Raw genomic sequence first — 26,156 nt, 5'->3', positions numbered from 1 at the left:
GTTGCCATGGTGGCCGCCATGGACCTCAGCTCTTCCCCAATCCTTTCCAGTGCCGGTAAGTCTCCCTCCGCCACTGAGGTCAGGTGCTGTGGAGCCGGGCTTTCGTTCCCGCCACCATTCCCACGTGGCGGTTGCAGAAAGCTGTCCATCGGTCCCTGCTGCAGACCCGTTTGCGAGTTTCTCAGTGTTTGCGGGTGCTCTGAGCGGCGATTGCGACACATTTGTCCACGCTGGCTTATGAGGGATCGCTTATTTTAGAGGTCGGTGCGGCGGAGCTCGGCGATCAAGCGGCCATCTTGGTCGGTGTCCTGGCTACGCCCTCCACTATTTTTTCCACTCTACAAGGTCAGCCTCTTTCTGTCCATTTATAATGTTCTCTTTGTTTTTACTATGTATTTTGAGCTGCTGGATACTAAGCTACTGCTGCTGTAAGTGCGGTGCTTTATCTCTGTGTTTGTATATGATGTTTGCATCACACAGCTATGTTACATTGCTGCCAGCCTCCCCACGTTTGTCTTATTAGGAGTTTATACGTATGAAGGGGCAGCACCCCTTCCTTTCTCAACAGAGACATTTGTCTTTACTGCATCAAGAGTGTTTTATATATTTACTGCTTCTAACAAAATGTGGCCATAGACTGACCCAATATAAAAGTGTAAATATTTTTAAAATATTGTTTTTATTCAGATAAAACATTCTGCTGTTCTGAACTACAAGAAGAAAACAAATAAATGGACAGACAGACAGATAAAGCTCTTGTGTGTTTTATTTCCAAACACAGACCCAGCGCTCAGTGTGCAGTGAAATATGTATGCCTGGGTACAGAAAATCCTACAGACAATCCCAAAGCTCCTGTTGTTACGATTGTGTCCCTTGTCCAGAAGGTGAAATAACCAATGACACAGGTAAGTGAATGACTTGGCATCGCTCAGATGCAATATTCTGTTTTACTCTTTAAGGCTGTAGCAGGCCCTGAGGAGATAGCGCAGCTAAGCGGACAAGGGCACATGTAGGAGTGTGGGGATAGATGCATGGGATTGGTTGGGAAAGAGTCTGTGGGTGGGATTATGTTCTGTGTAAGTTAGTGTGGGGGAGGTCTTACCTCAGTGCCACTTGGGATTCGGGCCAGCAAACAGCTTCCTTTCCTTCTGCTCCTGTTTGCCTGGGCCTGCAGATTTACACAGCTTGAGGGATGAGGTTGAGGCTTGCTGGCTTCCCTCAGGGCTGCTGCAGCGTGGATGGTGGCTGGCAACTCCTGATTCAGGTGCTCTCCTCTCCCCTCTCCATCTGGGGCCTTCCCTGTGGCCCCTACTTCCCTCTCCCATGGTGGCTGCCGGTGTGGGTGCTCCCCCCCCCGCGGCCTGAGTCCCTCTGGGCCTTCCCTGTGGCCCCTGCTCCCCTCTCCCATGGTGGCTGCTGGTGTGGGTGCTCCCCCCACAGCCTGTCTCCATCTGGGGCCTTCCCTGTGGCCCATGCTCCCCTCTCCCCTGGGTGGCTGCCTGACTCCTCTCCCCTGGGGATGGCTGCTGGTGTGGGTTCTCCCCCCTGTGGCTTGTGTCCCTCTGGGGCCTTCCCTGTGGCCCCTGCCCCCCTCTCCCATGGTGGCTGCCGGTGTGGGGGCTCCCCTCCGCGGCCTGGGTCCCTCTGGGGCCTTCCCTGTGGCCCCTGCTCCCCCCTCCCCTGGCTGGCTGCCGGTGTGGGTTTCCCCCCCCGCGGCCTGTCTTCATCCATCTGGGGCCTTCTCTGTGGCCCCTGCTACTGGGGGCCGTGATGGTGCCGGCCAGCATTCCCACCCACCGGCTCCGCTACCCCCACTGATGCTGCTCCTCGGGCCCGGTTGAGGAGGTGGAGCCCGGGCCCGAAGCTTCACCCGGCCGCATGTCTGAGGCTCCAGACACGCGGCCTACAACTGCCACGGAGGATGCGCGGCCTAATACCGCTGCGCGGGACTTGCGGCCTCCCCCTCCTGCAGCCAGATCACGGGCTGCGGCGTCCGGCGTTGGGATTCACACCAGAGGCTGTGGGAGGCGGGCGGCGCATCCTGCGCCTTGTGCGGACGGCCAGAAGCCTTCCTGAACCGCTGCATGGCCGCGCGGTGGCGGGGCCTGGGACTGGGCCCCAGCGGTGAGTGGGCCGAGAGGGGGATGCTTTACTGCCGTTGGGGGGTGCGGGGACCTCTCCTGAGGGCCTCCTCTGCCAGTGAGGATGGCGCCCGGGGGGGAGTCTCTCTCCCCTGCACCTCCCCTTTTTTCAGTCCCCCCCCCCTTCTCGTCTTCGGTTTCTCCCCCCCATTGGCGTTTCGGGGGGGGGCCCATCTTCTCCCCTGGTGTCCCCCTGTTTTCTTTCTGTTCCTCTTCTTTCTTTCCCCCCACCTTTTTTTCCCTCTCTCTGTTTTCTTCCCCCTTCCACTCTCTCTGTTTCTCTCCTCTATGTCCTCCCCCCCCCTTTTTCCTCTCTTTCCCTGTTCTTACCTGTTCCTGGGTATTCTCTGCCTTTTGCTCTTCTTCTCTCTCTGCCTTTTGCTCTTCTTCTCTCTCTGCCTTTTGCTCTTCTTCTCTCTCTGCCTTTTGCTCTTCTTCTCTCTCTGCCTTTTGCTCTTCTTCTCTCTCTGCCTTTTGCTCTTCTTCTCTCTCTGCCTTTTGCTCTTCTTCTCTCTCTGCCTTTTGCTCTTCTTCTCTCTCTGCCTTCTGCTCTTCTCTCTCTGCCTTCTGCTCTTCTCTCTCTGCCTTCTGCTCTTCTTTCGCTGCCTTCTGCTCTTCTCTCTCTGCCTTCTGCTCTTCTCTCTCTGCCTTCTGCTCTTCTCTCTCTGCCTTCTGCTCTTCTCTCTCTGCCTTCTGCTCTTCTCTCTCTGCCTTCTGCTCTTCTTTCGCTGCCTTCTGCTCTTCTCTCTCTGCCTTCTGCTCTTCTCTCTCTGCCTTCTGCTCTTCTCTCTCTGCCTTCTGCTCTTCTCTCTCTCTCTCTGCCTTTTGCTCTTCTTCTCTCTCTGCCTTCTGCTCTTCTCTCTCTGCCTTCTGCTCTTCTCTCTGGTTACTTACCTCGGCTGCCTCCTGGTGGCACGTCCTCTCCATGCCCTTCTCACAGGTCCTGGCTGCAGTTCATAGAAATGCCCAGCAGGTGGCGTCTGGAACATCTTGGAAGAAAACAGTGGAAGCTGATTTCGATGTCTTATGCCTGGACCTCTACACTTGTTATGCCGCGGGGGTGGTGAACCAGGCATTGGCTGGTGAGTAAGTCCCTTCTTGCATCTGATCGGGTCCCCTTAGAGCTGGGGGGGGGGGGGTATTAGTGCGCACAAAAAAAATTGATAATTATAAAAAAATAAATAATAATAAATAAATAAAAATTATAGATACAAATTTAAAAAAAAATAAAATAAAACTGAATGAATACATGAATGGAATGTGAGATAACAACAAAACAAAAAAAAGTAAAAGTTTGGAAATAAAAAAAAAGAGAAGAAAAAAAGGCCTGAACTGACTGAGAAATAAAAGATTTAAAAAAAAAAAATAGAAAGAAAGAGGAAAACGGTAAATGGACACCGGAGTCCACTCCGGCTATTTAACCCCCCCTCCTTTTTATCAGTATTTATCATGGGTTATAGTACAGTTTCCTGCTGCATCCTGCGCAGCTTATAGCGCTGGCGTTGCCTCCCAAGAGGCAGGCGGTTAGGGTGGCTCTCGACGCTGCTGCGGGGCGCTAGTATGGCCTGCTTGACTTGCACATGTCGCGTAATACTAGGGAGCAGTGGTGACGGTTTTTTATTTCTTAGTGATATGTTCCCTCATGCCGCGGGGGGCCCCGTGCTTGGGCGATCTGTCGGGATAGGGGACGTGGGTGCTCTCCGAGCAGGACCTTTTGGCCCATATGAGACTTCTTTCGGGTGGTGCGGGAGCGGCTTACCAAGAAAACTTGGTAGGCTTACCTCCCAACCAATTTTAGGGGCTCCCGAAGTCCGCTCCGCGGGAACCCCCCCTCCCCCTTGGGACATGGTGCCTGTAGAGGGGCAGGGTCAATTTCGCATGATTTCTTATTTACTCGGTTGTCGTTCCATCTGTTTTCCGGGCCGTATTTCTGACAGTCAGTGTTCTGTGGCTATGTGCCCCCGCACAGGTGGCTCTTAATGTTGCCCTCCTGGGTAAGCTGGGCTTTGCCTGTCGGTGTTGCCCTTGTGGTGTTATGGGGTTTTCCTTTTGGGCCTCCATTAACGGTGGCTTGTGCAATCGGGCCCCCTAAGTCCCTTCCACTGACTTCCACTTGTTGCCGCTGCAGCAGGTTTGGGTTTTTTTGGGGCCTAATTGTTTTTTTCCATGGTGTGCTGACTCTTGCTCAGTGAGCTGGCAAGCATCGGGGCTCTTGCAGACTGACTGTCTTGGAGCTTCCCCATTCTGGTGGCATGGTAGGCGTGGGGTACCCAACTCCCGGACAGGTGGGTAGCTCTTCCATTGTGACAATCGTGGGGCGGTGCAGGCTGTCTGTATCATGTGGCAGTACCCTCTACCCCGGTGGTAACCTGGTTGCGGCGCCTAGCTCGGTGCTGCTTGAGTCTGGAAGTGTCTGGTCAGGTGGGGTTTTTCCCGGGGGTTCTATCTTGTTCACGGTAGGACGTACTTCAGGCGGGGGGCTCCGCGGGGCCAAATTATAAGGCAGTGGAGATGTGGTCGCGCGGTCTGGGGCCCGCTACAGTAAAGTGTGACCAATCAGGCCGGATGAGAGCATTTCCCTGGCGGCTTCCCGTTCATGTTATGGTCATCTGCAGGTGGGAAGGGGTTTTGGTGGATCGAGTAAGCATCGGAATGGACTTCCTTCAGGCTTTCGCCGCTCGACAGCTGTTTTATTTGGGAAAGGTAAGTTGGTAGCGGTTGGCTGATTCATCAATAGAATCTGTTCCGTTCTTGGTTTTTGCGGGCTTGACATAACCGGGCACTTTCTGCTTTCTCTTGCGGTAGATGGAATGCACAGGGTAACGGTTAGACTCCTAACAGGATGTGCTAGGTTCCCAGGATAGTTGGAAATATACCATTCCAATTGGGGGGAGTGCCGGGTTCCCACATATGCCCTGTTTTCCTTCGGTGAGGGCTTTTCCGCCCCATGGTTGTTCAGCCTCCTCTCCCATTGTTTGGTTCTCGAAGCCGGGTTTTCTCGCCTGCGTCCATGTCGTTGGGGTGCTCCAATTGGGGCTTGAATTCCTGGGTAAGGATGGTGGAGAGTTCAGGGGGCATTTCAGTCTGGTTAGGGGACGGGGTTATTGGTCATCTGTCTGGATGGAATGACCTGGGTTCGGTGGCTCTTTGGGATTTGGGTGCTCTTAAATCTGGACATGTTACACATTCTTTTTCTTACCAGCGGTTCTCAAGGGCCTGGCTGAGGCTATCGCCTGTTCCTGGTGGCAGTGCGCTCAGCAATGTGAGTCCCCTGGTGCGCTGCCGTCGGGAATCGGACGAGATGGGTTTCTAGTTTTGTCTTGGGGGTTTGGGGGATTCCAGTTCACCTTGGGGTTTGGCCGGATGTGGCCTTGTTATCTCGAGGGGATGGGGGCGCTTGCTGGAGGTCAGATGAGGCCTATGTTAATGGTGCATTGAGGAGGACTCCGGCTGGAGTTGAAACGCGGTTGCTGCTAGACCAAAGTATTGTATCTGGGACTTTTTCTTATTTACTCTGCGGTGTTTTATTTAGGCTTTGTGCTTCGTATATTTTACTATTTATACACTCCGATTTGTCACTGTTTTAGTTGTTTATTTGTTCAATACATTTTGGATTCTGCACTTTGTATCCTGTGCGGCTCTCCTCAAGGATATTGTTTTAGCCTTTTATAGGCACCCTCCTACATATTATACAGAGCCTGGGATGGCTTTTTACTCTGAGGAGTCTATCATTATATATATATATATATTTTCCACTATGTACTATTTGTGTTTTTTAGATTGATCACGAATTGTCATTTCATTTACTGGTGCAGTATTTATTCTATGTTAATCTAGCACTGCTAGAAGTGGTGAAACAGGCCATGGCTGGTTGTGGTGGGGTCCCCCGCTGATTTTAGGTGTAAAACAGCGGGGTTGTGGTGGGGGTATGTCCTTGCCAATTGAGTTTGAGGTTACGTTTAAGTATATGGAATGAGATGAACACGTTTTTAAGGTCTCAAACCTCCCCTGCTTCAAAGGTTAAACTTTAGGTTGCATGAGGTCTCGTACCCATCGAGCGTGGATGAGGTCGGCTGATGGCAGGCATTGGAAAGATATGATTTTTATGATGAGGGGGGAGGTGAGAGGGAGTGGTGATTAGGAACCACTCTGTTTATTGGCAAGGAGGGTTGGGTTACTGTATAACACTATGTGTGGTGTTATATATGTCTATATGTTAATTTATGCTTATTTATGTCTAACGTTTTGGTTACAGAAAAGAAGAGATTTAATAAATAAAGTTATGGATGTGCTATGCAGTAATTTAGTTTGTGATAATAAATGCTGTGGCCTGTTTCATCCATACTAAGTGGTCTGTCATTACTGGGGGGTTGAATGGGGTTAGATTTTGTTCTAGGCTGCATCGCGATTCCCCACTACGTACATACATGTCCTTTTCTGTTTTGTATAAAAAGTCAGTAATATGTTAATATAAAAATCTGAATTTGCATCATTCATTTCTTAGGAATGCTAGGAAAATCATTCTGCATTATGGAAAATGAAACAATAGGTGTTAAAGTAGAGATTAATTATCACAATACCAGATTAACCGTTTATAACAAATCTTACTTAGCATATGGACCACTGTTCTCTTTAAGGTGTGCATGCTTGTGCAAAACTCCCATTTTCGATGGAGTGCACAGAGGGTCATAAGCTGCACACAGCTCCTCACAGTACCCAACAGAAGGTGTGGGCAACACGAGGAGCAGGTCAATGCCTGTCACGTGGGTTTAGAAGGAGGCCAGCCAGCAGGGGCAGTGAGGGAGCTCTGATGTCATATTTCCAGTTCCTCTCTGCTCCCTTGCACACCCTCAGTATCTGGAAAATAACGACATCACTCCGGCATTGGCTTTAGAACAGAGGACGTGCAAGGGAGCAGAGAGAAAATTAAAGATTCTATCCCTACTAAACCACATGAAGAAGAACCCTATTAGGCCCCAGGGAGACAATTCCCACTGGATCCCAGAGAGATAACCCAGGCCTGCTCTCCTAAAGGTGGTGGTGGGGGGGCTGGAGGGCTGGATGGGTCTAAGAAAAAAAAAAGTATATCAAGAAAAAAAAAAAAATTTTGTAAGGCTTGTAAGGAGGTTTCTGAGGTAAAGGAAGGGTTTTGTGTTTTTGCCAATGATATATGGCAGGTTGCTTCCACACTGTCTTTCTCTGAAGTTCTGCCTGTGCATAACATTCAGAATGACAGACAGATGCGTATTAGGGACTTTAACTTGTGGCTTGGTGAATGGTATCGGGAGCAAGGATTTGGCTTTAATTCTCATGAAAGCGCTATTTGGAATAGAGATGAACTGTACTAAAAAGATGGTTTGCATCTTTCTCAAAAGGGAACAAATGTTCTCAGCGAGCAGTTCAGAGGTTTTGCTAGGATGTATTTAAACTGGGAGGGCGGGGGCAAAAGGGTGATAAAACATCAATCCAATTGCCCCCCAAAACCAAGTCAGAAAGTAACTGTAGTGAGTGTTAAGAAATGGAGATTTAGTATCAGATATTACTGTAGGTGAAAGTTTAGGATCCAGTGATCATCAGTCAGTTTGGTTTAATATGAGAACAGTGACTGAGTCACACCACACAAAAACAAAAGTTTTAGACTTTAGAAAAACAGACTTTTCTCAAATTAGAATATGTGTAAAGGAGTCCTTGTCAGACTGGAGCAATTTAAATGGAGTCCAAGATAAATGGGATTATTTAAAAGTTGCACTAATGAAGGAAACAGAAAATTGTCATTAGGCTTGTCAGTAAAAGCAAAAAGTTCAATAAACCACTGTGGTACTCCGCAGATGTGGCCAAAATAGTAAAAAAACTAAAAGTTAGCATTTAGTAATTATAAAAAAAAAACAGGGTGAGGAAGACAGAATGATCTATATGATTAGGCAGAAAGAGGTAAAACTAGTTATAAGATCCTCCAAAGCACACACAGAAGAGAAAATAGCACAGTCAGTAAAAAAGGGGGATACAGCATTTTTTAGAAACATACATAAGAAAAGGAAAGTAAAACAAGGATTACTTAGATTAAAAACAAAAGAAGGAAGGTATGTAGAAGTGGATCAATGCCTAGCTGACTGCTTCAATTAATATTTGTGTTCAGTATTTTACAGATGAAAATGAAGGAGAGGGACTTCAGTTATGAAAAAGGACAAATTGGTAATTTGATACATGTGAGTTTACAGAGGAAGAGGTTCTATTTCAACTGTCAAAAGTAAAGACAAATAAGTCAATGGGGCCTGATGGAATACACCCAAAGTTATTAAAAGAGCTGAGTGGTGTACTAGCAAAACCATTAACAGATTTTTTTTAACCAGTCTTTGTTAACAGGAGTAGTCCCAGAAGATTGGAAATTAGCGAATGTTTTACCCATTCACAAGAAAGGTAGTAGGGAGGAGTCAGGCAACTATAGGCCAGTAAGCCTTACTTCAGTAGTGGGTAGTGATGTCGCAAACATAACATTTTCGGTGCGCGAACACGAACTTCCGCAAATGTTCGCGAACCGCCTAGACTTCAATGGGCAGGCGGAATTTAAAACCCACAGGAACTCTTTCTGGCAACAATAGTGATGGAAAAGTTGTTTCAAGAGGACTAACACCTGGACTGTTGCATGCCGGAGGGGGATCCATGGCAAAACTCCCACGGAAAATTACACAGTTGATGCAGAGTCTGGTTTTAATCCATAAAGGGCATAAATTGCCTAACATTCCTAAATCACAATGGATATGGATTGACACCTGACATATGACATATTGACACCTTGACATATGGATTGACACCTGTCCTCAGGGACCCTGATACACACTGACACAGAACAGAATAGGGACTGTTCCCCCTACATGGGGTCACTTGGAAGATATGTATAGACACATGTCCTCAGAGACCCTGATACACACTGACACAGAGCAGAATAGGGACTGTTCCCCCTACATAGGGTCACTTGGCATATATGAATTGACACCTGACCTCAGGGACCCTGATACACACTGACACAGAGCAGAATAGGGAATGTTCCCCCTACATAGGGTCACTTGGCAGATATGGATTGACACCTGTCCTCAGATACCCTGATATACACTGACACAAAGCAGAATAGGGACTGTTCCCCCTACATAGGGTCACTTGGCAGATATGGATTGACACCTGTCCTCAGGGACCCTGATACATACTGACACAGAGCAGAATAGGGACTGTTCCCCCTACATAGGGCCCTTTGGCAGATATGTATTGACACCTGTCCTCAGAGACCCTGATACACACTGACACAGAGCAGAATAGGGACTGTTCCCCCTACATAGGGTCACTTGGCAGATATGGATTGACACCTGTACTCAGGGACCCTGATACACACTGTCACAGAGCAGAATATGGAATATTCACTAAATGCCAAGCATTGTTATACAGGGGACTATTCAGTAAATAAGGATAAGGGGGGGGACCTACTGTCCTCCCCCCCCCGGCCCCCACCCCTGCGCGGTGGGTGGGGGCCATAAATCACAATGGGGGGACCTACTGTCTTCCCATCTGCCCTCACCCGTGAGCGGTGGGTGGGGGCCATAAAAATAATGAGGGTTGGGACCTACTGTATGATGTTGTATCGATCAGGTAGTGTAAGGGTTACGCCCGCTTCACAGTGACAGACCAAACTCCCCGTTTAACGCACCGCAAACAACCGCAGCAGTCCATTTGCACAACCGCAAACTCCCCATTTGCACAAGGTTGGATACCAAGCTAGCCATGTCCCGTTCCTTTTCCTCACTGATGTAATTGAAGGTCTCTTCCTCCACCCAGCCACGTACAACACCACGGGTCCCCGAAAGGTGACAACAAGCCCCCTGGGACGCCTGCTGTGTTTGGTCTTCCACCTCCTGAAAGCCACCTTCCTCCTCTGACTCCTCTTCTTCAGAATCCTCTCTCAGCGTTGCCTCTCTCTGCGTTATTATAAGGTGTGTTAAGTAGTACTATTCTTATCAGTTTATCCCTGTTACGAGTAGAGGACTATTCCCTTGTTTCGCCAAACCCCTTCAAAGATGGAAAAAGCGGTATGAGTGGAAAAAAACGAGGAAATGTGGTCAGGTGGTGGTGCCAGCCCCACCGAGGGCTTGTACCCAGGTATGCTAATAAACTGAAAAAAAAAAAAAAATCTCCAAAGAAGGAGATCTAAAACTGGCATAGGAAAGGGTTAGACAACTATAATAAAGTGATACCTACAAATCCTAGTGAGCATAGGTGTATAATAGAGGGAGAAAGGGAAAGCAGAGTAATGCTTCCTAATACCGTGGTTAGTACCCTTTGTTAAAGTAAATTGAGTAATGGACAAAAGTCTCTGTTGTATCATGTATAAATAACAAAGTAATACTATACTCATTCCCCTATAGTGGCTAATTGTGTAATAATGGTAATACTATTACCTATTATATAATATTGCAAGGGGCAAGGAAATTCCCTCTAAATAGATGGGTATAGGCAGAGAGTATGGAGACCGGAGTGATGCTGTCATAAAAAGTGTCAATAAGGTGATATAAAGTTAAATGTATCACAGACATCACAGACTTTCTCTTAGCTAGTTTCCAGAAATGCTGGATAGGTAGAAGGGCTATAAAGACTCAGAGGGGTCTAAGAAGAATCCTCTAAACTAGCCCTAATCTCCTTAAACACCTTCAAGGGTGTTCTAAGCTAAAGTTCAATCTAAACGTTTAGATGACTGCCTGATTTCCCATCACAGATGCTGGCTAGGAATAACACTGTGCAAGACAAAGAGTGGGTCTAAGTGCCCATAGTGCGGTAAAGTGTCCCTAGTGAAGTGAAAAAGAGAATAACGAGCTGGCGCCCAAGAGAATAACGAGCTGGCGCCCAATCAGGGGACGTGTATATGGCACCGATTTTAGGAACCGGGAGATGGAAAAAGATGCTTGGTCGGTCCTCCTACAAATTTGGGGCACTTCGCGTGCAATCTAATGTGCCATCAGATAGGAGTGGTGTGTTAAGTAGTACTATTCCTATCAGTTTAATCCCTGTTATGTGCCTTTTTTTGGTTTGGTTTTTGAAGCCACAGTGCAGCACCACAAGCCCGAAAAAGTAGGCATGTACACATGCCTGAAAAATTAGGTATTGTTGCAGCCGCTGCTGTAGCAGCGGCAAGAAAAATTGATGTTTGTTTCCCAGGCAGAAAGTGCACTAAAACATTGCTGCTTGAACCCTAGTTGGTGGTGGATAAGTCATTCAGAGCTAAAATACAGCAGCGTGTGGACCATGTTTAGCCCAAGGCAGCTCATCTCATCAGGCCTTTTTTAGTCGAATGTATCGCCCACTGTCAGTCCCTTCGGGATCCATCCCTCATTCATCTTAATAAAGGTGAGGTAATCTAGACTTTTGTGACCTAGGCAACTTCTCTTCTCAGTGACAATACCTCCTGCTGCACTGAAGGTCCTTTCTGACAGGACACTTGAAGCGGGGCAGGCCAGAAGTTATATCGCAAATTGGGATAGCTCAGGCCACAGGTCAAGCCTGCACACCCAGTAGTGAAGGGGTTCATCGCTCCTCAGAGTGTCAATATCTGCAGTTAAGGCGAGGTAGTCTGCTACCTGTCGGTCACATCGTTCTCTGAGGGTGGATCCCGAAGGGCTGTGGCGATGCATAGGACTTAAAAAGCTCTGCATGTCCTCCATCGACAACACGTCTGCAAAGTGTCCTGTTCTTGCCGACGTGGTCGTGGGAGGAGGAAGAGGATTACTTTCACCTCTTCCCCTGTTAGATTCCCGTTGTGCTGTGACATCACCCTTATACCCAGTGTAAAGCATACTTTTTAATTTATTTTGCAAATGCTGCATCCTTTCCGACTTGTTGTAATTTGGTAACATTTCAGCCACTTTCTGCTTATACCGGGGGTCTAGTAGCGTGGACACCCAGTACAGGTCGTTCTCCTTCAGCCTTTATATACGAGGGTCCCTCAACAGGCACGACAGCATGAAAGACCCCATTTGCACAAGGTTGGATGCCGAGCTACTCATTTCCCGTTCCTCCTCCTCAGTGATCTCAATGAAGGTATGTTCTTCCCCACAGCCACGTACAACACCACGGGTACCAGATAGGTGAAAACGAGCACCCTGGGATGCCTGTTGTGGTTGGTCCTCCTCCTCCTCCTCAAAGCCACATTCCTCCTCTGACTCCTCTTCCTCAAAATCCTTTTCCAGCGTTGCCGCAGGTCCGTCAAGCGATGCTGATAAGGCTGTTTCTGGTGGTGATGGTGACCACAACTCTTCCTCTTCCTCTTCACGCTCATCTACAGCTTGATTATTATTATTATTATTATTATATTATTTATAGAGCACCATCAAATTCCGCAGCACTTTACAATGGGTGGACGAACAGACATGTAGTTGTAACCAGACAAGTTGGACACACAGGAACAGAGGGGTTGAGGGTCCTGCTCAATGAGCTTACATGCTAGAGGGAGTGGGGTAAAATGACACAAAAGGTAAGGATAGCATTAGACTAGTGGCAGTTGCAGAAGAGGAATCAGTTGGGAGCTATTAAGAGTTTATTTGATACGCTTTTATGAAGAAGTGGGTTTTTAATGATTTTTTGAAGGAGTGGAGACTGGGTGAGCATCTAACGGAGGAGGAAAGCGAGTTCCACAGGAACGGTGATCTAGCACTCTTCGCAGGGCATGCTCCAGGAAGAAAACAAATGGTATGATGTCGCTGATGGTACCTTCAGTGCGACTGACTAGGTTTGTCACTTCCTCAAAAGGACGCATGAGCCTACAGGCATTGCGCATGAGCGTCCAGTAACGTGGCAAAAAATTCCCAGCTCCCCAGAGGCTGTCCTAGCACCCCGGTCATACAAATATTCATTAACCACTTTTTCTTGTTGGAGCAGGCAGTCGAACATTAGGAGTGTTGAATTCCAACGTGTCGGGCTGTCGCAAATCAAGCGCCTCACTGGCATGTTGTTTCGCCGCTGGATATCTGCAAAGTGCGCCATGGCCGTGTAGGAACGCCTAAAATGGCCACACACCTTCCTGGCCTGCTTCAGGACACCTGTAAGCCTGTGTACTTATGCACAAAGTGTTGTATGATCAGATTACACACATGTGCCATGCACGGCACATGTGTCAACTTGCCCAACTTCAATGCCGCCAACAAATTTGTTCTGTTGTCACAAACCACTTTGCCTATCTCCAGTTGCTGTGGAGTAAGCCACTTTTCCACCTGTGCGTTCAGGGCGGACAGGAGTGCTTGTCCGGTGTGACTCTCTGCTTTCAAGCAAGTCAAACCCAAGACGGTGTGACACTGCCATTTCCGGGATGTGGAATAGTACCTGGGGAGCTGGGGGGGTGCCGTTGATGTGGAGCAAGACGCAGCAGCAGAAGAGGACTCAGCCGAGGAGGTTATGGAAGAGGATGGAGTAGGAGGAGTAGAGGAGGTGGCAGCAGGCCTGTCTACAAGTCGTGGCGGTGTCACCAACTCCTCTGCAGAGCCATGCATTCCATGCTTGGCAGCAGTCAGCAGGTTTACCCAATGCGCATTGTAGGTGATATACCTGCCCTGACCATGCTTTGCAGACCAGGTATCAGTGCTCAGATGGACCCTTGCCCCAACACTGTGTGCCAGACATGCCATTACTTCCTTTTGCACTATCGAGTACAGGTTGGGGATTGCCTTTTGTGAAAAGAAATTTTGTCCGGGTACCTTCCACTGCGGTGTCCCAATAGCTACAATTTTTTTGAACGCCTCAGACTCCACCAGCTTGTATGGTAAAAGCTGGCGGGCTAATAGTTTAGACAAGCCAGCTGTCAGACGCCGGGCAAAGGGGTGACTTTCTTACATTGGCTTCTTACGCTCAAACATGTCCTTGACAGACACCTGACTGTGGGCAGATGAGCGGGAACTTCTCAAGGCGAGATACGGAGTGGCGGATGGTTGAGAGGGGGCAAGGAGGACAGCAGTGGTTGATGTGGCTGAAGATGCTGGACCAGGAGGAGGATGGCGGCTTTGAGTTTCTGTGCTGCTTGTACTCATGTGTTGATCCCATAGGCGTTTGTGATGTGCGATCATGTGCCTATGCAAAGCAGTTGTACCTAGGTGGGTGTTGGACTTCCCACGACTCAGTTTCTTTTTGCACAGGTTGCAAATGGCATCGCTGTTGTCAGAGGCAGACACAAAAAAATTCCACACTGCTGAGATCTGCAATGACTGCATTCTGGTGGTGGACAGAGCATGCGTTGATTGGCGTGCTTTCGGGCTGACCCCGGGTGCCGATGCATGCTGTCTGACTGTGCCACTAGCTGTTTGCGATGACCTCCCCCTGCTTCCAACTCGTCTCCTCCTCCTCCCTGTCTCCCCATCTGAACTTTCGCCCTGTTCTTCTTCTTGCCGAGCGGGCACCCACATGACATCCATGGACGCATAGTCATCATCAACCGCTTCACTTGTATCTGACAACTCAGCAAAGGAAGCAGCAGCGGGTACAACATCATAATCATCACACCGTACGTCCATGTGTGTAATGCTGCCTGACTGAGACATATCCCTGTTATCTACATCCTCTGGCAATAATGGTTGTGCATCACTCATTTCTTCAAACGGATGTGTAAATAACTCCTCTGACAGATAAAGTGAAGCAGCTGTGGTGCTAGTGTTGGTGGTGGCGGCAGGCGGGTGAGTGGTATCTTGAGAGGTGCCGAAGCGAAGCTGGAGGAGGATGGTGCGTCAAGGTTCCGAGAGGAAGCTGTAGAAGATTGGGTGTCCTGTGTTAGCCAGTAAACTATGTCCTCAGAACTTTTCAAGTTCAGGGTACGTGGCCTCTGAAAACTGGGCATTATTCTAGGGCAAAAGGGAATCACAGCACCACGACGGCCCCTGCGGGGTGGCTTGCCTCTGCCTGTCATTTTTGGGGGGATTAGTGGTACTATGCGTGCAAGCAACTGTGAGACCAGATATGAGTGGCACTGTGCAGTGGCAGAGGTTGGCAGAGTACACGCTGTAGGCCTGACACACCCGCTTGAAGACAACTAACTGCTATTCAATCTATAACAGTGATGTGACAGATCCATCTGTATAGACTTATATTGCTGGTTCGTCTGTTTGCCCTGATTTCGTTGGATTTCCTGTCCGTATGCCCCTGTTCGTGTGTTTCTCCAAATACCGATTGAAACTACCGAACGGACGGCCACCCAGGAGAGGAGTGTGCTGCTAGCTAACATATTGACCTCAATTAGAACGTTGCGGTTAACGGCAGACACCTCTCCATTCCATTCGTATGGGTGGTCGTCGTTCATTTGCCGACCATGAGGCGGCGGCCATTTTGGGACACGAGGAGAATCAGCGGTGTTCGGTGCAAACCCTATGGAACTAAAAACGGACACTTTATCTGCTGAACACCGCTGGAAGTCGCCGCTTGCCTCCTATTTCATTGAGGCGTACGAACACCAGTCAGTTCGGGAGTTTCTACCGTTCGTATGGACTTTACCCAGATAGCCGTCCCATGGAGTCATTCGTATACCGAAGGACTTGTGAAAGACTTTGACTCCATGGCGATTGAACTATGTACATCGGATCTGAGCGCTATTCGGTAGAAATATGCACTCAGGTCCAGGCTATCTGGGGATACGTTACACGAACCATATGCATTCGGTATTACTCAAGTTATGTATTTTTCCTACTGTATTTTAAAATGGCGATTGTCTCTATCCTGGGAGATAATTAGGTTTCTTCCTAATTATCTCCGGGATAGAGAAGAAGGATTTATGGGTAAGATGGGAAGGGCTTATGTTGAAGCCACTGCGATTGGCTACTGTCCAATATATTGTACAGTCTTCCACAAGGTCCCCTAGGGGAGTGTCCACCTTGTGAAGACCCGCATAAATACCGGGCAGGTAGCCCCCATTAAACACATTCCTGTTTGACCTTCAAGACGGAGCTTGGTCTCGTTTGTGGAGGGATTTATTATTGGGACAGTACTTTCGTTATTTTTTTAGCTGTGGAAGGATTTTGACTGGATTGCTGATCGGGAGTTGCCGCGTTCGTATGCTCCGTTCGGGAGTTTGACGATCGGCTGGATTAAAACTGCATTTCTGGAGAAAGGGGGTTATTCACTAAACGGCGGCTTCATCTCCCTAGCGGTGAGTGTCATAACAAGTGAAAAAAATGTTTTTATTTTTTAATGCACGCTATTGTGACACCAGATATGAGTGGCAATGTGCACTGGCAGAGGTTGGCAGAGTACACGCTGTAGGCCTGACACACCCGCTTGAAGACAACTAACTGCTATTCAATCTATAACAGTGAAAAAAGTTTTGGGGTTTTTAAATGCACGCTATTGTGACACCAGATATGAGTGGCAATGTGCACTGGCAGAGGTTGGCAGAGTACACGCTGTAGGCCTGACACCCTCTTGAAGACAACTGACTGCTATTCAATCTATAGCAGTGAAAAAATAATTTTGTTTTTAAATGCATGCTATTGTGACACCAAATAAGAGTGGCAATGTGCACTGGCAGAGGGTGGCAGAGTAGACGCTGTACGCCTGACACACCTGCTTGAAGACAACTAACTGCTATTCAATCTATAACAGTGAAAAAAGTTTTTGGGTTTTTAAATGCACGCTATTGTGACACCAGATATGAGTGGCACTGTGCACTGGCAGAGGTTGGCAGAGTACACGCTGTAGGCCTGACACCCGCTTGAAGGACACTGACTGCTACTAGATTACAGTCAAAAACTTTTTTTGTTTTTAAATGCAAGCTATTGTGACACGAGATATGAGTGGCACTGTGCACTGGCAGAGGTTGGCAGAGTACACGCTGTAGGCCTGACACCCGCTTGAAGGACACTGACTGCTATTATATTACAGTCAAAAACTTTTTTTGTTTTTAAATGCAAGCTATTGTGACACCAGATACGAGTGGCACTGTGCACTGGCAGAGGTTGGCAGAGTACACGCTGTAGGCCTCATTTTTCACCCCCAAAAAAGGCCAAATAAAAAACCATCATACCCGTTGAACTTAAAATAAAATAAAAAAACAGAGTGCCCCCAAAAAAAAGAGATGAAAAAGAAAAAAACAGAGAGCAAAAAAAAGAATCCACCTTCACCCATGGAGGACTCCGGGCAGACTGAGCTCTGCATGGCGGGGGAATGTTTATTAAGCCTCGCCCCTCCCCCCCCCCCGCCCTGCAATTAGGCTAAGAACACTCTGATTGGTTGGTTTCAGCCAATCAGAGTGCTTTGAGTAATTTTACACAGTGTGGGAAAGTTCTTTGGAATTTCCCCACGCTGTGTAATTTTACTCATAACACTCTGATTGGTGGGCTTTGAATCTAACCATTCAGAGTGCTCTTTGCCATTTTACAAAGCGTTGGAAAATTCCAGAGAACTTTCCCATGCTGTGTAAAATGACACAAAGCACTCTGATTTTCTTAAACCAACCAATCAGAGTGTTCTTAGCCTAATTGCAGGGCGAGGCAAGGTCCCCCTCCCATTGGAATTTATGGCATGACAGTGCTGCTTTAAATTAGAGGGGCAAAGGTTTAAAAATAATTTTAGGAAGTATTACTTTAATGAGAGGGTAGTGGACGCATGAAATACAGTGAGGGAGTTTAAGTCTGCGTGGGATAGGCATAAGGTTATTCTAACTATAAGATAAGGCTAGGGACTAATGAAAGTATTTAGAAAATTGGGCAGATTAGATAGGTAAAATGGTTCTTTTTTTTTTTTTTTTTTATTCTTTATTTTTGTAGTGCACATGAGAGAACATGGGGTACCCCAACGGCAATCCACATGCTTTTTCAAAACATTTGTAAATATCAGGAGTATGTTAGTGCTTGCACATTTTTATATTTAGTATGCAGTGGATCAAGATTATTCACGAATTAGCTTCTGTTGAGCCTAAACGAAACTTGTGTAGATCAGATATAATAGACAAAACATTGCTAGTAATAAGACTGCTTAGGTATTAATTAAAATTGAGTAACATGCTGGACAGGACACGACTGCTATTACTTGTGTCGTGACATGCACTGTTTGGTTACATGCTAAGTATAGCACGGTTGGCCTTGTTTAATTATTAGTTAGTTGATTATATGCGAGAGAAACAAGATTATTGCATTGACCACTGGGGTTGAGCCAACTGCGTTTAGGGTATAAAGATGATGCCTGCAGGAGGCATTTAAAATAAAGTAACATACGTTCAAGCATTTGGTGACAGGCTCTGCAGGTTAAAATAGAAATAAAATTCTAATTCTAGGCTGAACATTAACCCCTTAATGCCGTTACGGCGTTCTATGCCGTCGCTGCTTTAAAGGGTTTTAAAGCCGTTGCGGCGGCATAGAACGCCGTAACGGCTTAGGCCCCCAGGACCTCGGCGGTACTTACCTCCGCCGTTATCCTCTTCTGGAGGGCTGTCTGACAGCCCATGTAGCCCTCCTCCGGCAAGTGAGGTCCCCGGGGGCCATGTGATCGCTCTCAAAGAGCGATCACATGGCCCCCTATAGCTGGCTGTGGACCTGCCAGCAGGGGTGTGGAGTATGGATCATTATTTAATGTGCAGTTTGCAATATATATGTATATATATACTAATGTACAATAGGTGTATGAAATATTGCAGGCCCTTTTGCTTAGATTTGAAAAACGTTACACTTTCAATGACATTTCCACAAGGTTAAAGTTAAATTAGAACAAACACATGTGCTGTCAGTTAAATGTATACAAAAACACTTCGTAAGCTAATTACAGGCAAGAGCCATTTAGGGAATATCCCAAACTTAGATATGCAATACATTACATCATGTAACAAGTTAGAAAACCTTTTTGGGAAAATCACACAGGTGGGGGCTGCTTTATAGAGAACAAAATGGCTATTTAACTGAAGGAGAAAGGATAGGACGTTGTCATTCTTTAACATTCATTCACTCAGGCATACATTCAAATTCTCACTTGCACACGGACATCATACATGCTGTAAGCCACTAAACTTTGGTAAGATTAATTATTTACTGACTATTTTTGCATTCTGTTACATTCATCCAATACACTTTTATCTTATATTTATTTGAGTCATTGTTTCATTTATTACAATATTATTACAGTGCCTTTTCGGGTCTTCAGACACTGAATTATTTTAGTGATAAATCAAATAATCATCTAGAATAGTTAAGGAAAACAGTATTTATAAGTAATTTGGAAACGGAAGGGTCTACTCCGTATATAGCTATAGATTGCATAAAGACACGCTAAGCTTAGAATGACCCGGAGTGACCTTTTGTCGGTAAAGGTCCACATCATACCTGAAGCGAGCCATAACTATCAAAATTGAAGTATCACCGAAACCGACAAGGGGGACTGTCTGTCTGTCAGACAGACCCCCTGCTGGTAGGTAGTGTAAAAAAAAAAAATATTAGACATGTTTAAAAATAATTAAAACTATTATATATATGTAACGTCATATGTAATGTATTTTAATGTTAATATTAGTATATATATATTAATAATACAATGCACTTAGAATGACGTTACATATATATAATATGTATATATATTATATATATAATAGATATATATATATACACATATCATATATATATATATATATATATATATATATATATATATATATATATATACGTATAATTACAATAATAAATAAATAAAATAATAAAATAAAATACTGAAACAAAATTTAAAATAAATTATATATTCATATGTAATTTCATTCTAACTGTGTTTTGTTATTAATATATATATATATATATATATATATATATATATATATATATATATATATATATATATGTATATATATATATATTGGTAACAAAATACACTTAGAATTACATTCTATATATATCTATCTATATATAAAATACAAATAACCGCAAATATATATATATATATATATATATATATATATATATATATATATATATATATATATATATAGATAAATACATATAATTACATAAAAGATTACATTAGTATACACGTAGAATTTAAATACCTATAAATGCATATATATTAAAATTCTACATGTATATTTAAATAATCTTTTAACATAATTATGTGATTTGATTAATTAAAATTTGATTGACATGCCTGACAACACAGGGAGAAAGTGCAGAGAATTTAATTTGCAAGCACAATATTTGACCCTGTAACTCTCCAGGACACCATAAAACCTGTACATAGGGGGTACTGTTTTACTCGGGAGACTTCGCTGAACTCAAATATTAGTGTTTAAAACTGGTAAATTGTATTACAACGATGATATTTTAAGTAAAAGTGATGTTTTTTTGCATTTTTTACAAACAAACTGCACTTTTATGGACTATATTATTGTTGTAATATGTTTTACTGTTTTAAAACACTAATATTTGTGTTTAGTGAAGTCTCCCGAGAATAACAGTACCCCCCATGTACAGGTTTTATGGTGTTTTGGAAAGTTAGAGAGTCACATATAAGGCTTGCATTTCATTTTTTTGACATTGAAATTTGCCAGATTATTTATGTTGCCTTTGAGACCGTATGGTAGCCCAGTAATTAGAATTACCCCCATGATCGCATACCATTTGCAAAAGTAGACAACCCAAGGTGTTGCAAATGGGGTATGCCCAGTCATTTTTAGTAGCCACTTAGTCACAAACACTGGCCAAATATTAGTCTTTTGCTTTTTTCACACAAAAACAAATATGAACGCTAACTTTGGCCAGTGTTTGTGACTGTAACTTTCCAAAACACCATAAAACCTGTTAATGGGGGGTACTGTTCTACTCGTGAGACATCGTTGATTACAAATAAGTGCATTTTTTTTGCAATAAAACCTAACAGTATTATGACATTTATAGCTAAAATGTGAGGCGGAACTACAATTTCTTTTTTTTTTTTTAATTTCTCAGTTTTTTAAATTTTATTCATAATAAATTATGTTTCATATATAAATATTTGATGTGAAACGAAAGCCCTGTTTCACCTGAACAAAATGATATATAATAAGTGTGGGTGCATTTAATATGAAAGAGGTGAATTACGGTTGAACAGACATATAGCGCAAATTCCAGTTTTTGTTTACGTTTTGTTTTGATCAGAACGTGCACTATTGACTCCGTCCTGAAGGGGTCAAACAACAACTAAGGGTTATGACACAAGGACAATATTTACATTATATGTCTGATGTGACTGGGCTAGACTAGTGGCGCAGTATGTATAACGATACCCAGGGTAAATCCTACGTGCTTGAATAAGTCTATCCCTGTGTGTTGTATAGGTAGTAAGACTATCAGTCCATTATGATGTGGGCCTTGGTCCGCAGGAGCCGTCTCCCTGAGCGAGTGGGCAAGTCTATTCTTTACCTTATGCCTCTTCTGTTAGATTCCTGGTGCCAGTTGTGTAAGTCCAAGGGTCAAATGGTTCTTATCTGCCTTCTCATTCTATGTTTCTATGTTTCTATATGTGTGTCTGTCAGTATGGTACAGCGCAGCCTCTCTCTCATTGTTTATAATACCACAACGCAGTATTACTACATGATAATATAGTATTAGTAGTTACACAACAGTATTACTGTAATGTCATCCATTTACACAGACAAGGCTTTCTGGAAAAGGGGGAAACTGTGCAGACAAGGGTACACACAAATAAACAGTTTCAAGAAAAAAAACATTTCTTTCTTCTTTTTTTCTGTACTTGACCACCTTCACCACAGTAAAAAGAAATTTAATAACAGAAAACAAATTGATCTTTCATTCAGCTAAAACATAATATTTGTAGCTAGTTGACTGTATTTGTGCAAACATGCAAATTGCCCAAATTGGGCAGAAACAGTGAATGCAATCCAATAAATGGTGATATATAGATAACAAATGCTTCTTACACCTAAATCATATTCAGCTGACACAATTATACAAAGTTATTTGGTGAGTTGGACAGATGACTTGCCACCCATATAATTTGCCAAATCTTGATATGATGGGATATGCCCAAAGCACAAAGATGAAACAAACAACCAAATTCAGCATTAAATGAAGAATTGGCACCCATAGATTTTTCAAAAAGGAGTTTTTTGCCCAATAAATGGTGACTTTTACATTAATGTTTCTTAATTACACAGACGCACACTCTGAATGACAGACACACAATCTAATTGATTTAAAACACTTACTGACAGACTGAGAGAGGCAGCGCTGTACCAACATTATCGAGAAACTATTTCAAGATTACAGTCGCACAAACATATAGTGTGCTCAACATTTTTGATTTGGAAAAAAAATTGCACGAGAGAAAATTTCTGCACACACCAACTGAGGAAAATTAGAGGGAACATTCATATAGACATAGTTTTGTACAAAGCTACTCAATTAAATTATTTTCAGTAAGTTTCCACTTAAAAACGTGATCCGATAAATGCTATCTTTTAAAAAGTTACTCTTTTTCTGTTTATAGATATGGAAACATGTACAACGTGTCCACACCGTCTATGGCCTAATGAGAAGAAAGACACATGTATCCCTAAACTCATAACATATCTCTCCTATGAAGATCTACTTGGTGAATCTCTGGCTGTGGCATCAGTGTTATTATTTCTTCTTACTTGTTTGGTTACAACTATTCTCATAAAACACCGAAATACCCCAGTTGTGAAAGCCAACAACCGAGATCTCAGCTTCATTCTTCTCGTCTCTCTAAAGTTGTGTTTTTTATGTTCACTTTTTTTTATTGGTTACCCACACAAATTAACTTGTATTCTAAGACAAACAGTGTTTGGAATAACTTTCTCCATCTCTGTCTCATCCATTTTGGCCAAAACGGTGACAGTAATTATTGCTTTCAATGCCACTAAGCCAAGAAGCAAGTTAAAGAGCTGGGTGGGATCCAGATCTTCTAACTCCGTTCTACTGTGTTGTTCCTTGATCCAAGTAATAATATGTTGTGCATGGTTAGGAGTTTCTCCTCCTTTCCCACATGAAAATATGGAAGATGAAGTTGGGACGATAGTAGCTGAATGTAATGATGGGTCACAGATTGGATTTTATAGTGTGCTGGGTTACATGGGATTTCTGGCCTTTGTTAGTTTCTTTATAGCTTTTTTAGCTCGGAACCTTCCTGATATGTTCAACGAAGCCAGGTTTATCACATTCAGCATGTTAGTATTCCTCAGTGTGTGGATCTCCTTTATCCCAGCCTATCTGAGCACCAAAGGGAAGTACGTTGTGGCTGTGGAGATATTTGCAATCCTGACATCTAGCACTGGGTTGCTGGGGTGTATATTTATTCCCAAGTGCGTTGTTATAGTTATTAGACCAGAAAAAAACACTAGGGCATTCATGATGAAAAATAATACTTAGAGGTTTTCAATAACTTTGCATTCTTCATAATGTGTATCTGAATGTTTAATTTAATAAATTAGCATTACAAATCAGCTGTTTTTTGATTCATTTTATGTATGTTTGTAGGGAACATTACCAAAAAGTGAGATAACTAATAATATTTTATGAAAGTAATATTTATGAAAAACACATTAAATATATGTTCCATCATTTGAGGTGCGTGGTTAACAAGAATTAAAATACTGCCACAGTAGGCTAACCATTTCTGAGATCTCTGTACATAAAAAAAACTTGGATTTTTTCAAAAATGCCCCAAATTCTCTGATCATTTAACCCCATGTACTTAACCTCTTACGCAATGATATGTCCTATCCTGATAAACACAATAAAACTATAGATATATGTAAATGGAAAATAACTTGAAAAGGTCCGACTCCGCCTGATGCTTATATCCAATGACAGTCTTAGAATTCAGAACAATACACAGGTCTGTCTGGTTATTGGTTAAAACTTTATTTCTCGTATTAGACATAACAATTTTACTGAAAATAAAGAATAAAGGGCAGTCTGCCACAAACAGGATACTTTGTAAGAAAAAACAGGGTTCAGGCGATATGCCACAAACAAGATCTTTAGAAAGTAAATGAATAAAGTCTTATGTATACAAGCAGGCTTGAAGTTATACCAAGTAGTTAAGGATTTCCAGGATACTTTGCAATGCAGCTAGTTATAGGTAAATACATTTTAGTATAAGACAATACAGGATCATGCAGAGTTGCAGAGGTGGAAACAAGTAGGTATATTCCCAAATAATATAATGCAGGTTGCTTGCAAGATGATGCAGTGATGCAGCAATTGAAACAGTTAAGATTCTTCAATGAAGGTAATACGCCACAAATCAGGATTCTGATAAGAAAAGTCTTTCGGTAAGATGTAATTCAGGCAAGTTCAGGATGAAGTAATGCAGGTTAGTGCCTTTCAGTATGAGGAAATGCAGATGGGTACAGGATGAGGCACTGCAGGTAAGTACTCTACAGAATGAAATAATGTAGATAAAATACAGGAAATTACCATGAACAGAGATTCTTTATCAGAGCGTAGACTTCAATGTCAAGGCCCTATTGTGTGCCGGGAGTAGACTTATTAGTTAATCCAGGTGAGGTTATTAAGGTGAGTGAATTGTAGCCCATGGAGCAGCATAGTTAAGGGGAGTGGGCCTTGACATTGCCAGGAGACAGGCATCTAAGGGTTAGTGGTTAGGGATTGGTCTAAGGAGATGGAGTGGGGTGGAGTTATAAGGGGAGTATAAGTAGTGTACTTGTTAGTTGATTAGTTAATTTAAGTTGCACTTACCTGTTGTTGTGGCAGGATTCGTGTGGCTTTTTTCTTTTGTCTCCTCTGCAGGTTGTCAGCAAGATGGAAGATTGGCTGGAAGGAGTCTGGGCTGCTGTGCAGTAGAAGGGGTGTTGAGTGGCTGAGGGATCGCCTTGGAGATGCTCTGCCATCCGGACCAGGAAGCCACCAGGGTCAGAGGCCGGTTAGGAGGACAAGGCCCCCGCAGAGGTTTTTGAGACAAAAAAAAACTGGCGAACGTTCGGTTTTTATCTCCTCTCTTGCAGGGAAGGAAGGAGAAGTGGCTGCTGGTGACAGGAGTGCCGGGAAGAGGCCATTACAGGCACGGGCCAGTGGAAGAAGGAGGAGCAGTACAGCAGTCTTGGCAGCAGGTCCTGGGAACGCTGGAAGTGCTGTTGGTGGAGCGGGGACAGCTGCTGCACATTGCCCGGGTGAGTCGACCTCTGACGCCAGTGCCCCTCCAGTTGCTGGGCCACGGGTTACCCCGAGGGTGGGTCCCAGTGTTGGCATGGCTGGTGATGGCAGGGTGGCAGGAGGCAAGCAGGGGACTGCTAGGGCACGGAGCGGACCAGAAGGGTATAGTGCTACAAGACGCCAGAGTGTCCTCAGTCAGCGTGCGGGAGCGCAGCGCTTCTCCAGGGTCTCCCATATGACTGGGCCGGGGACGACAGGTGGGTCAGGTAGTCAGGGAAGGATCAGTAGGGAGCGCCAGTGAGGGACAGCGCAGAAGGTCGGCACCCTCCAAGAGGATAGCGTGCAAGGCTCTAGCAAAGGGCGCGCTAGGAGACACTGGTCACGAAGCAGCCATAGGAGGGTGACTGACGTAGACGACAGGAACCCCTGCGGGGTTGACCACACCCAGGGGCGGCATAGGGCAGCACTCTGGATAAAACTCTGGATAAAACGTATGATGGCGCAGAAGGCGTCTCCCTTTCAGTTGGGGGCCAGCACGGGCGCTTCCACCGCCGTGTCGGCCAACCAGAAACGGGGCTATTGTTGGCTATATAACGAGGGACAGTGCAAGTGGGGGGCCACTTGTCGCTTTAAGCACGAGTGCTCCGGGTGTTGAGGCACCCACGGACTCCACAGGTGCTTTAAGACCGGTAAGTCAGCCACCGCAGCGGGGGTGCCTGGAGGTTCGGTAGCGTCCCCTGCCACTGGGGGCCACACCAGTGAGGGTCGGCGCGATGCTGCCATGGCTAAGCCGCTACGCTAACCGGGAAGATGCAGGGTTGCTCGAGGAGGGGTTTACTAAGGGTTCGTGATCCCGTTTCGGGAACGGGTGGTGGCTCATCATCTTCGCAACCTGAAGTCG

The 26,156-nt window shown here is 44.9% G+C and overlaps 1 protein-coding gene across 1 annotated transcript; it reads left to right on the top strand.

Annotated features, from left to right (window-relative positions):
• The first annotated feature begins 18 nt into the window (after window positions 1-18).
• On the top strand, window positions 19-23,506 carry LOC134582715 (vomeronasal type-2 receptor 26-like). Its single transcript, XM_063439358.1, has 3 exons — window positions 19-78; window positions 782-905; window positions 22,605-23,506. The coding sequence occupies exons 1-3, from the start codon at window positions 19-21 to the stop codon at window positions 23,504-23,506; spliced, it is 1,086 nt and encodes a 361-aa protein (XP_063295428.1).
• The last annotated feature ends 2,650 nt before the right edge of the window (window positions 23,507-26,156 follow it).

The sequence above is a fragment of the Pelobates fuscus genome, chromosome 13 (assembly GCF_036172605.1).
Source record: "Pelobates fuscus isolate aPelFus1 chromosome 13, aPelFus1.pri, whole genome shotgun sequence".
NCBI classification, from domain to species: Eukaryota; Metazoa; Chordata; class Amphibia; order Anura; family Pelobatidae; genus Pelobates; species Pelobates fuscus.
The sequence above is the reverse complement of the archived record's forward strand: the minus strand, read 5'-3'. Positions and strand labels throughout refer to the sequence as shown.

Coding starts and splice junctions, on each gene's coding strand:
- LOC134582715 (XM_063439358.1), top strand. CDS start 19: ATGGACCTCAGCTCTTCCCCAATCCTTTCCAGTGCCGGTAAGTCTCCC. Junction 79..781: donor AGTCTCCCTCCGCCACTGAG/GTCAGGTGCTGT, acceptor TTCCAAACACAG/ACCCAGCGCTCAGTGTGCAG. Junction 906..22,604: donor TGAAATAACCAATGACACAG/GTAAGTGAATGA, acceptor TTCTGTTTATAG/ATATGGAAACATGTACAACG.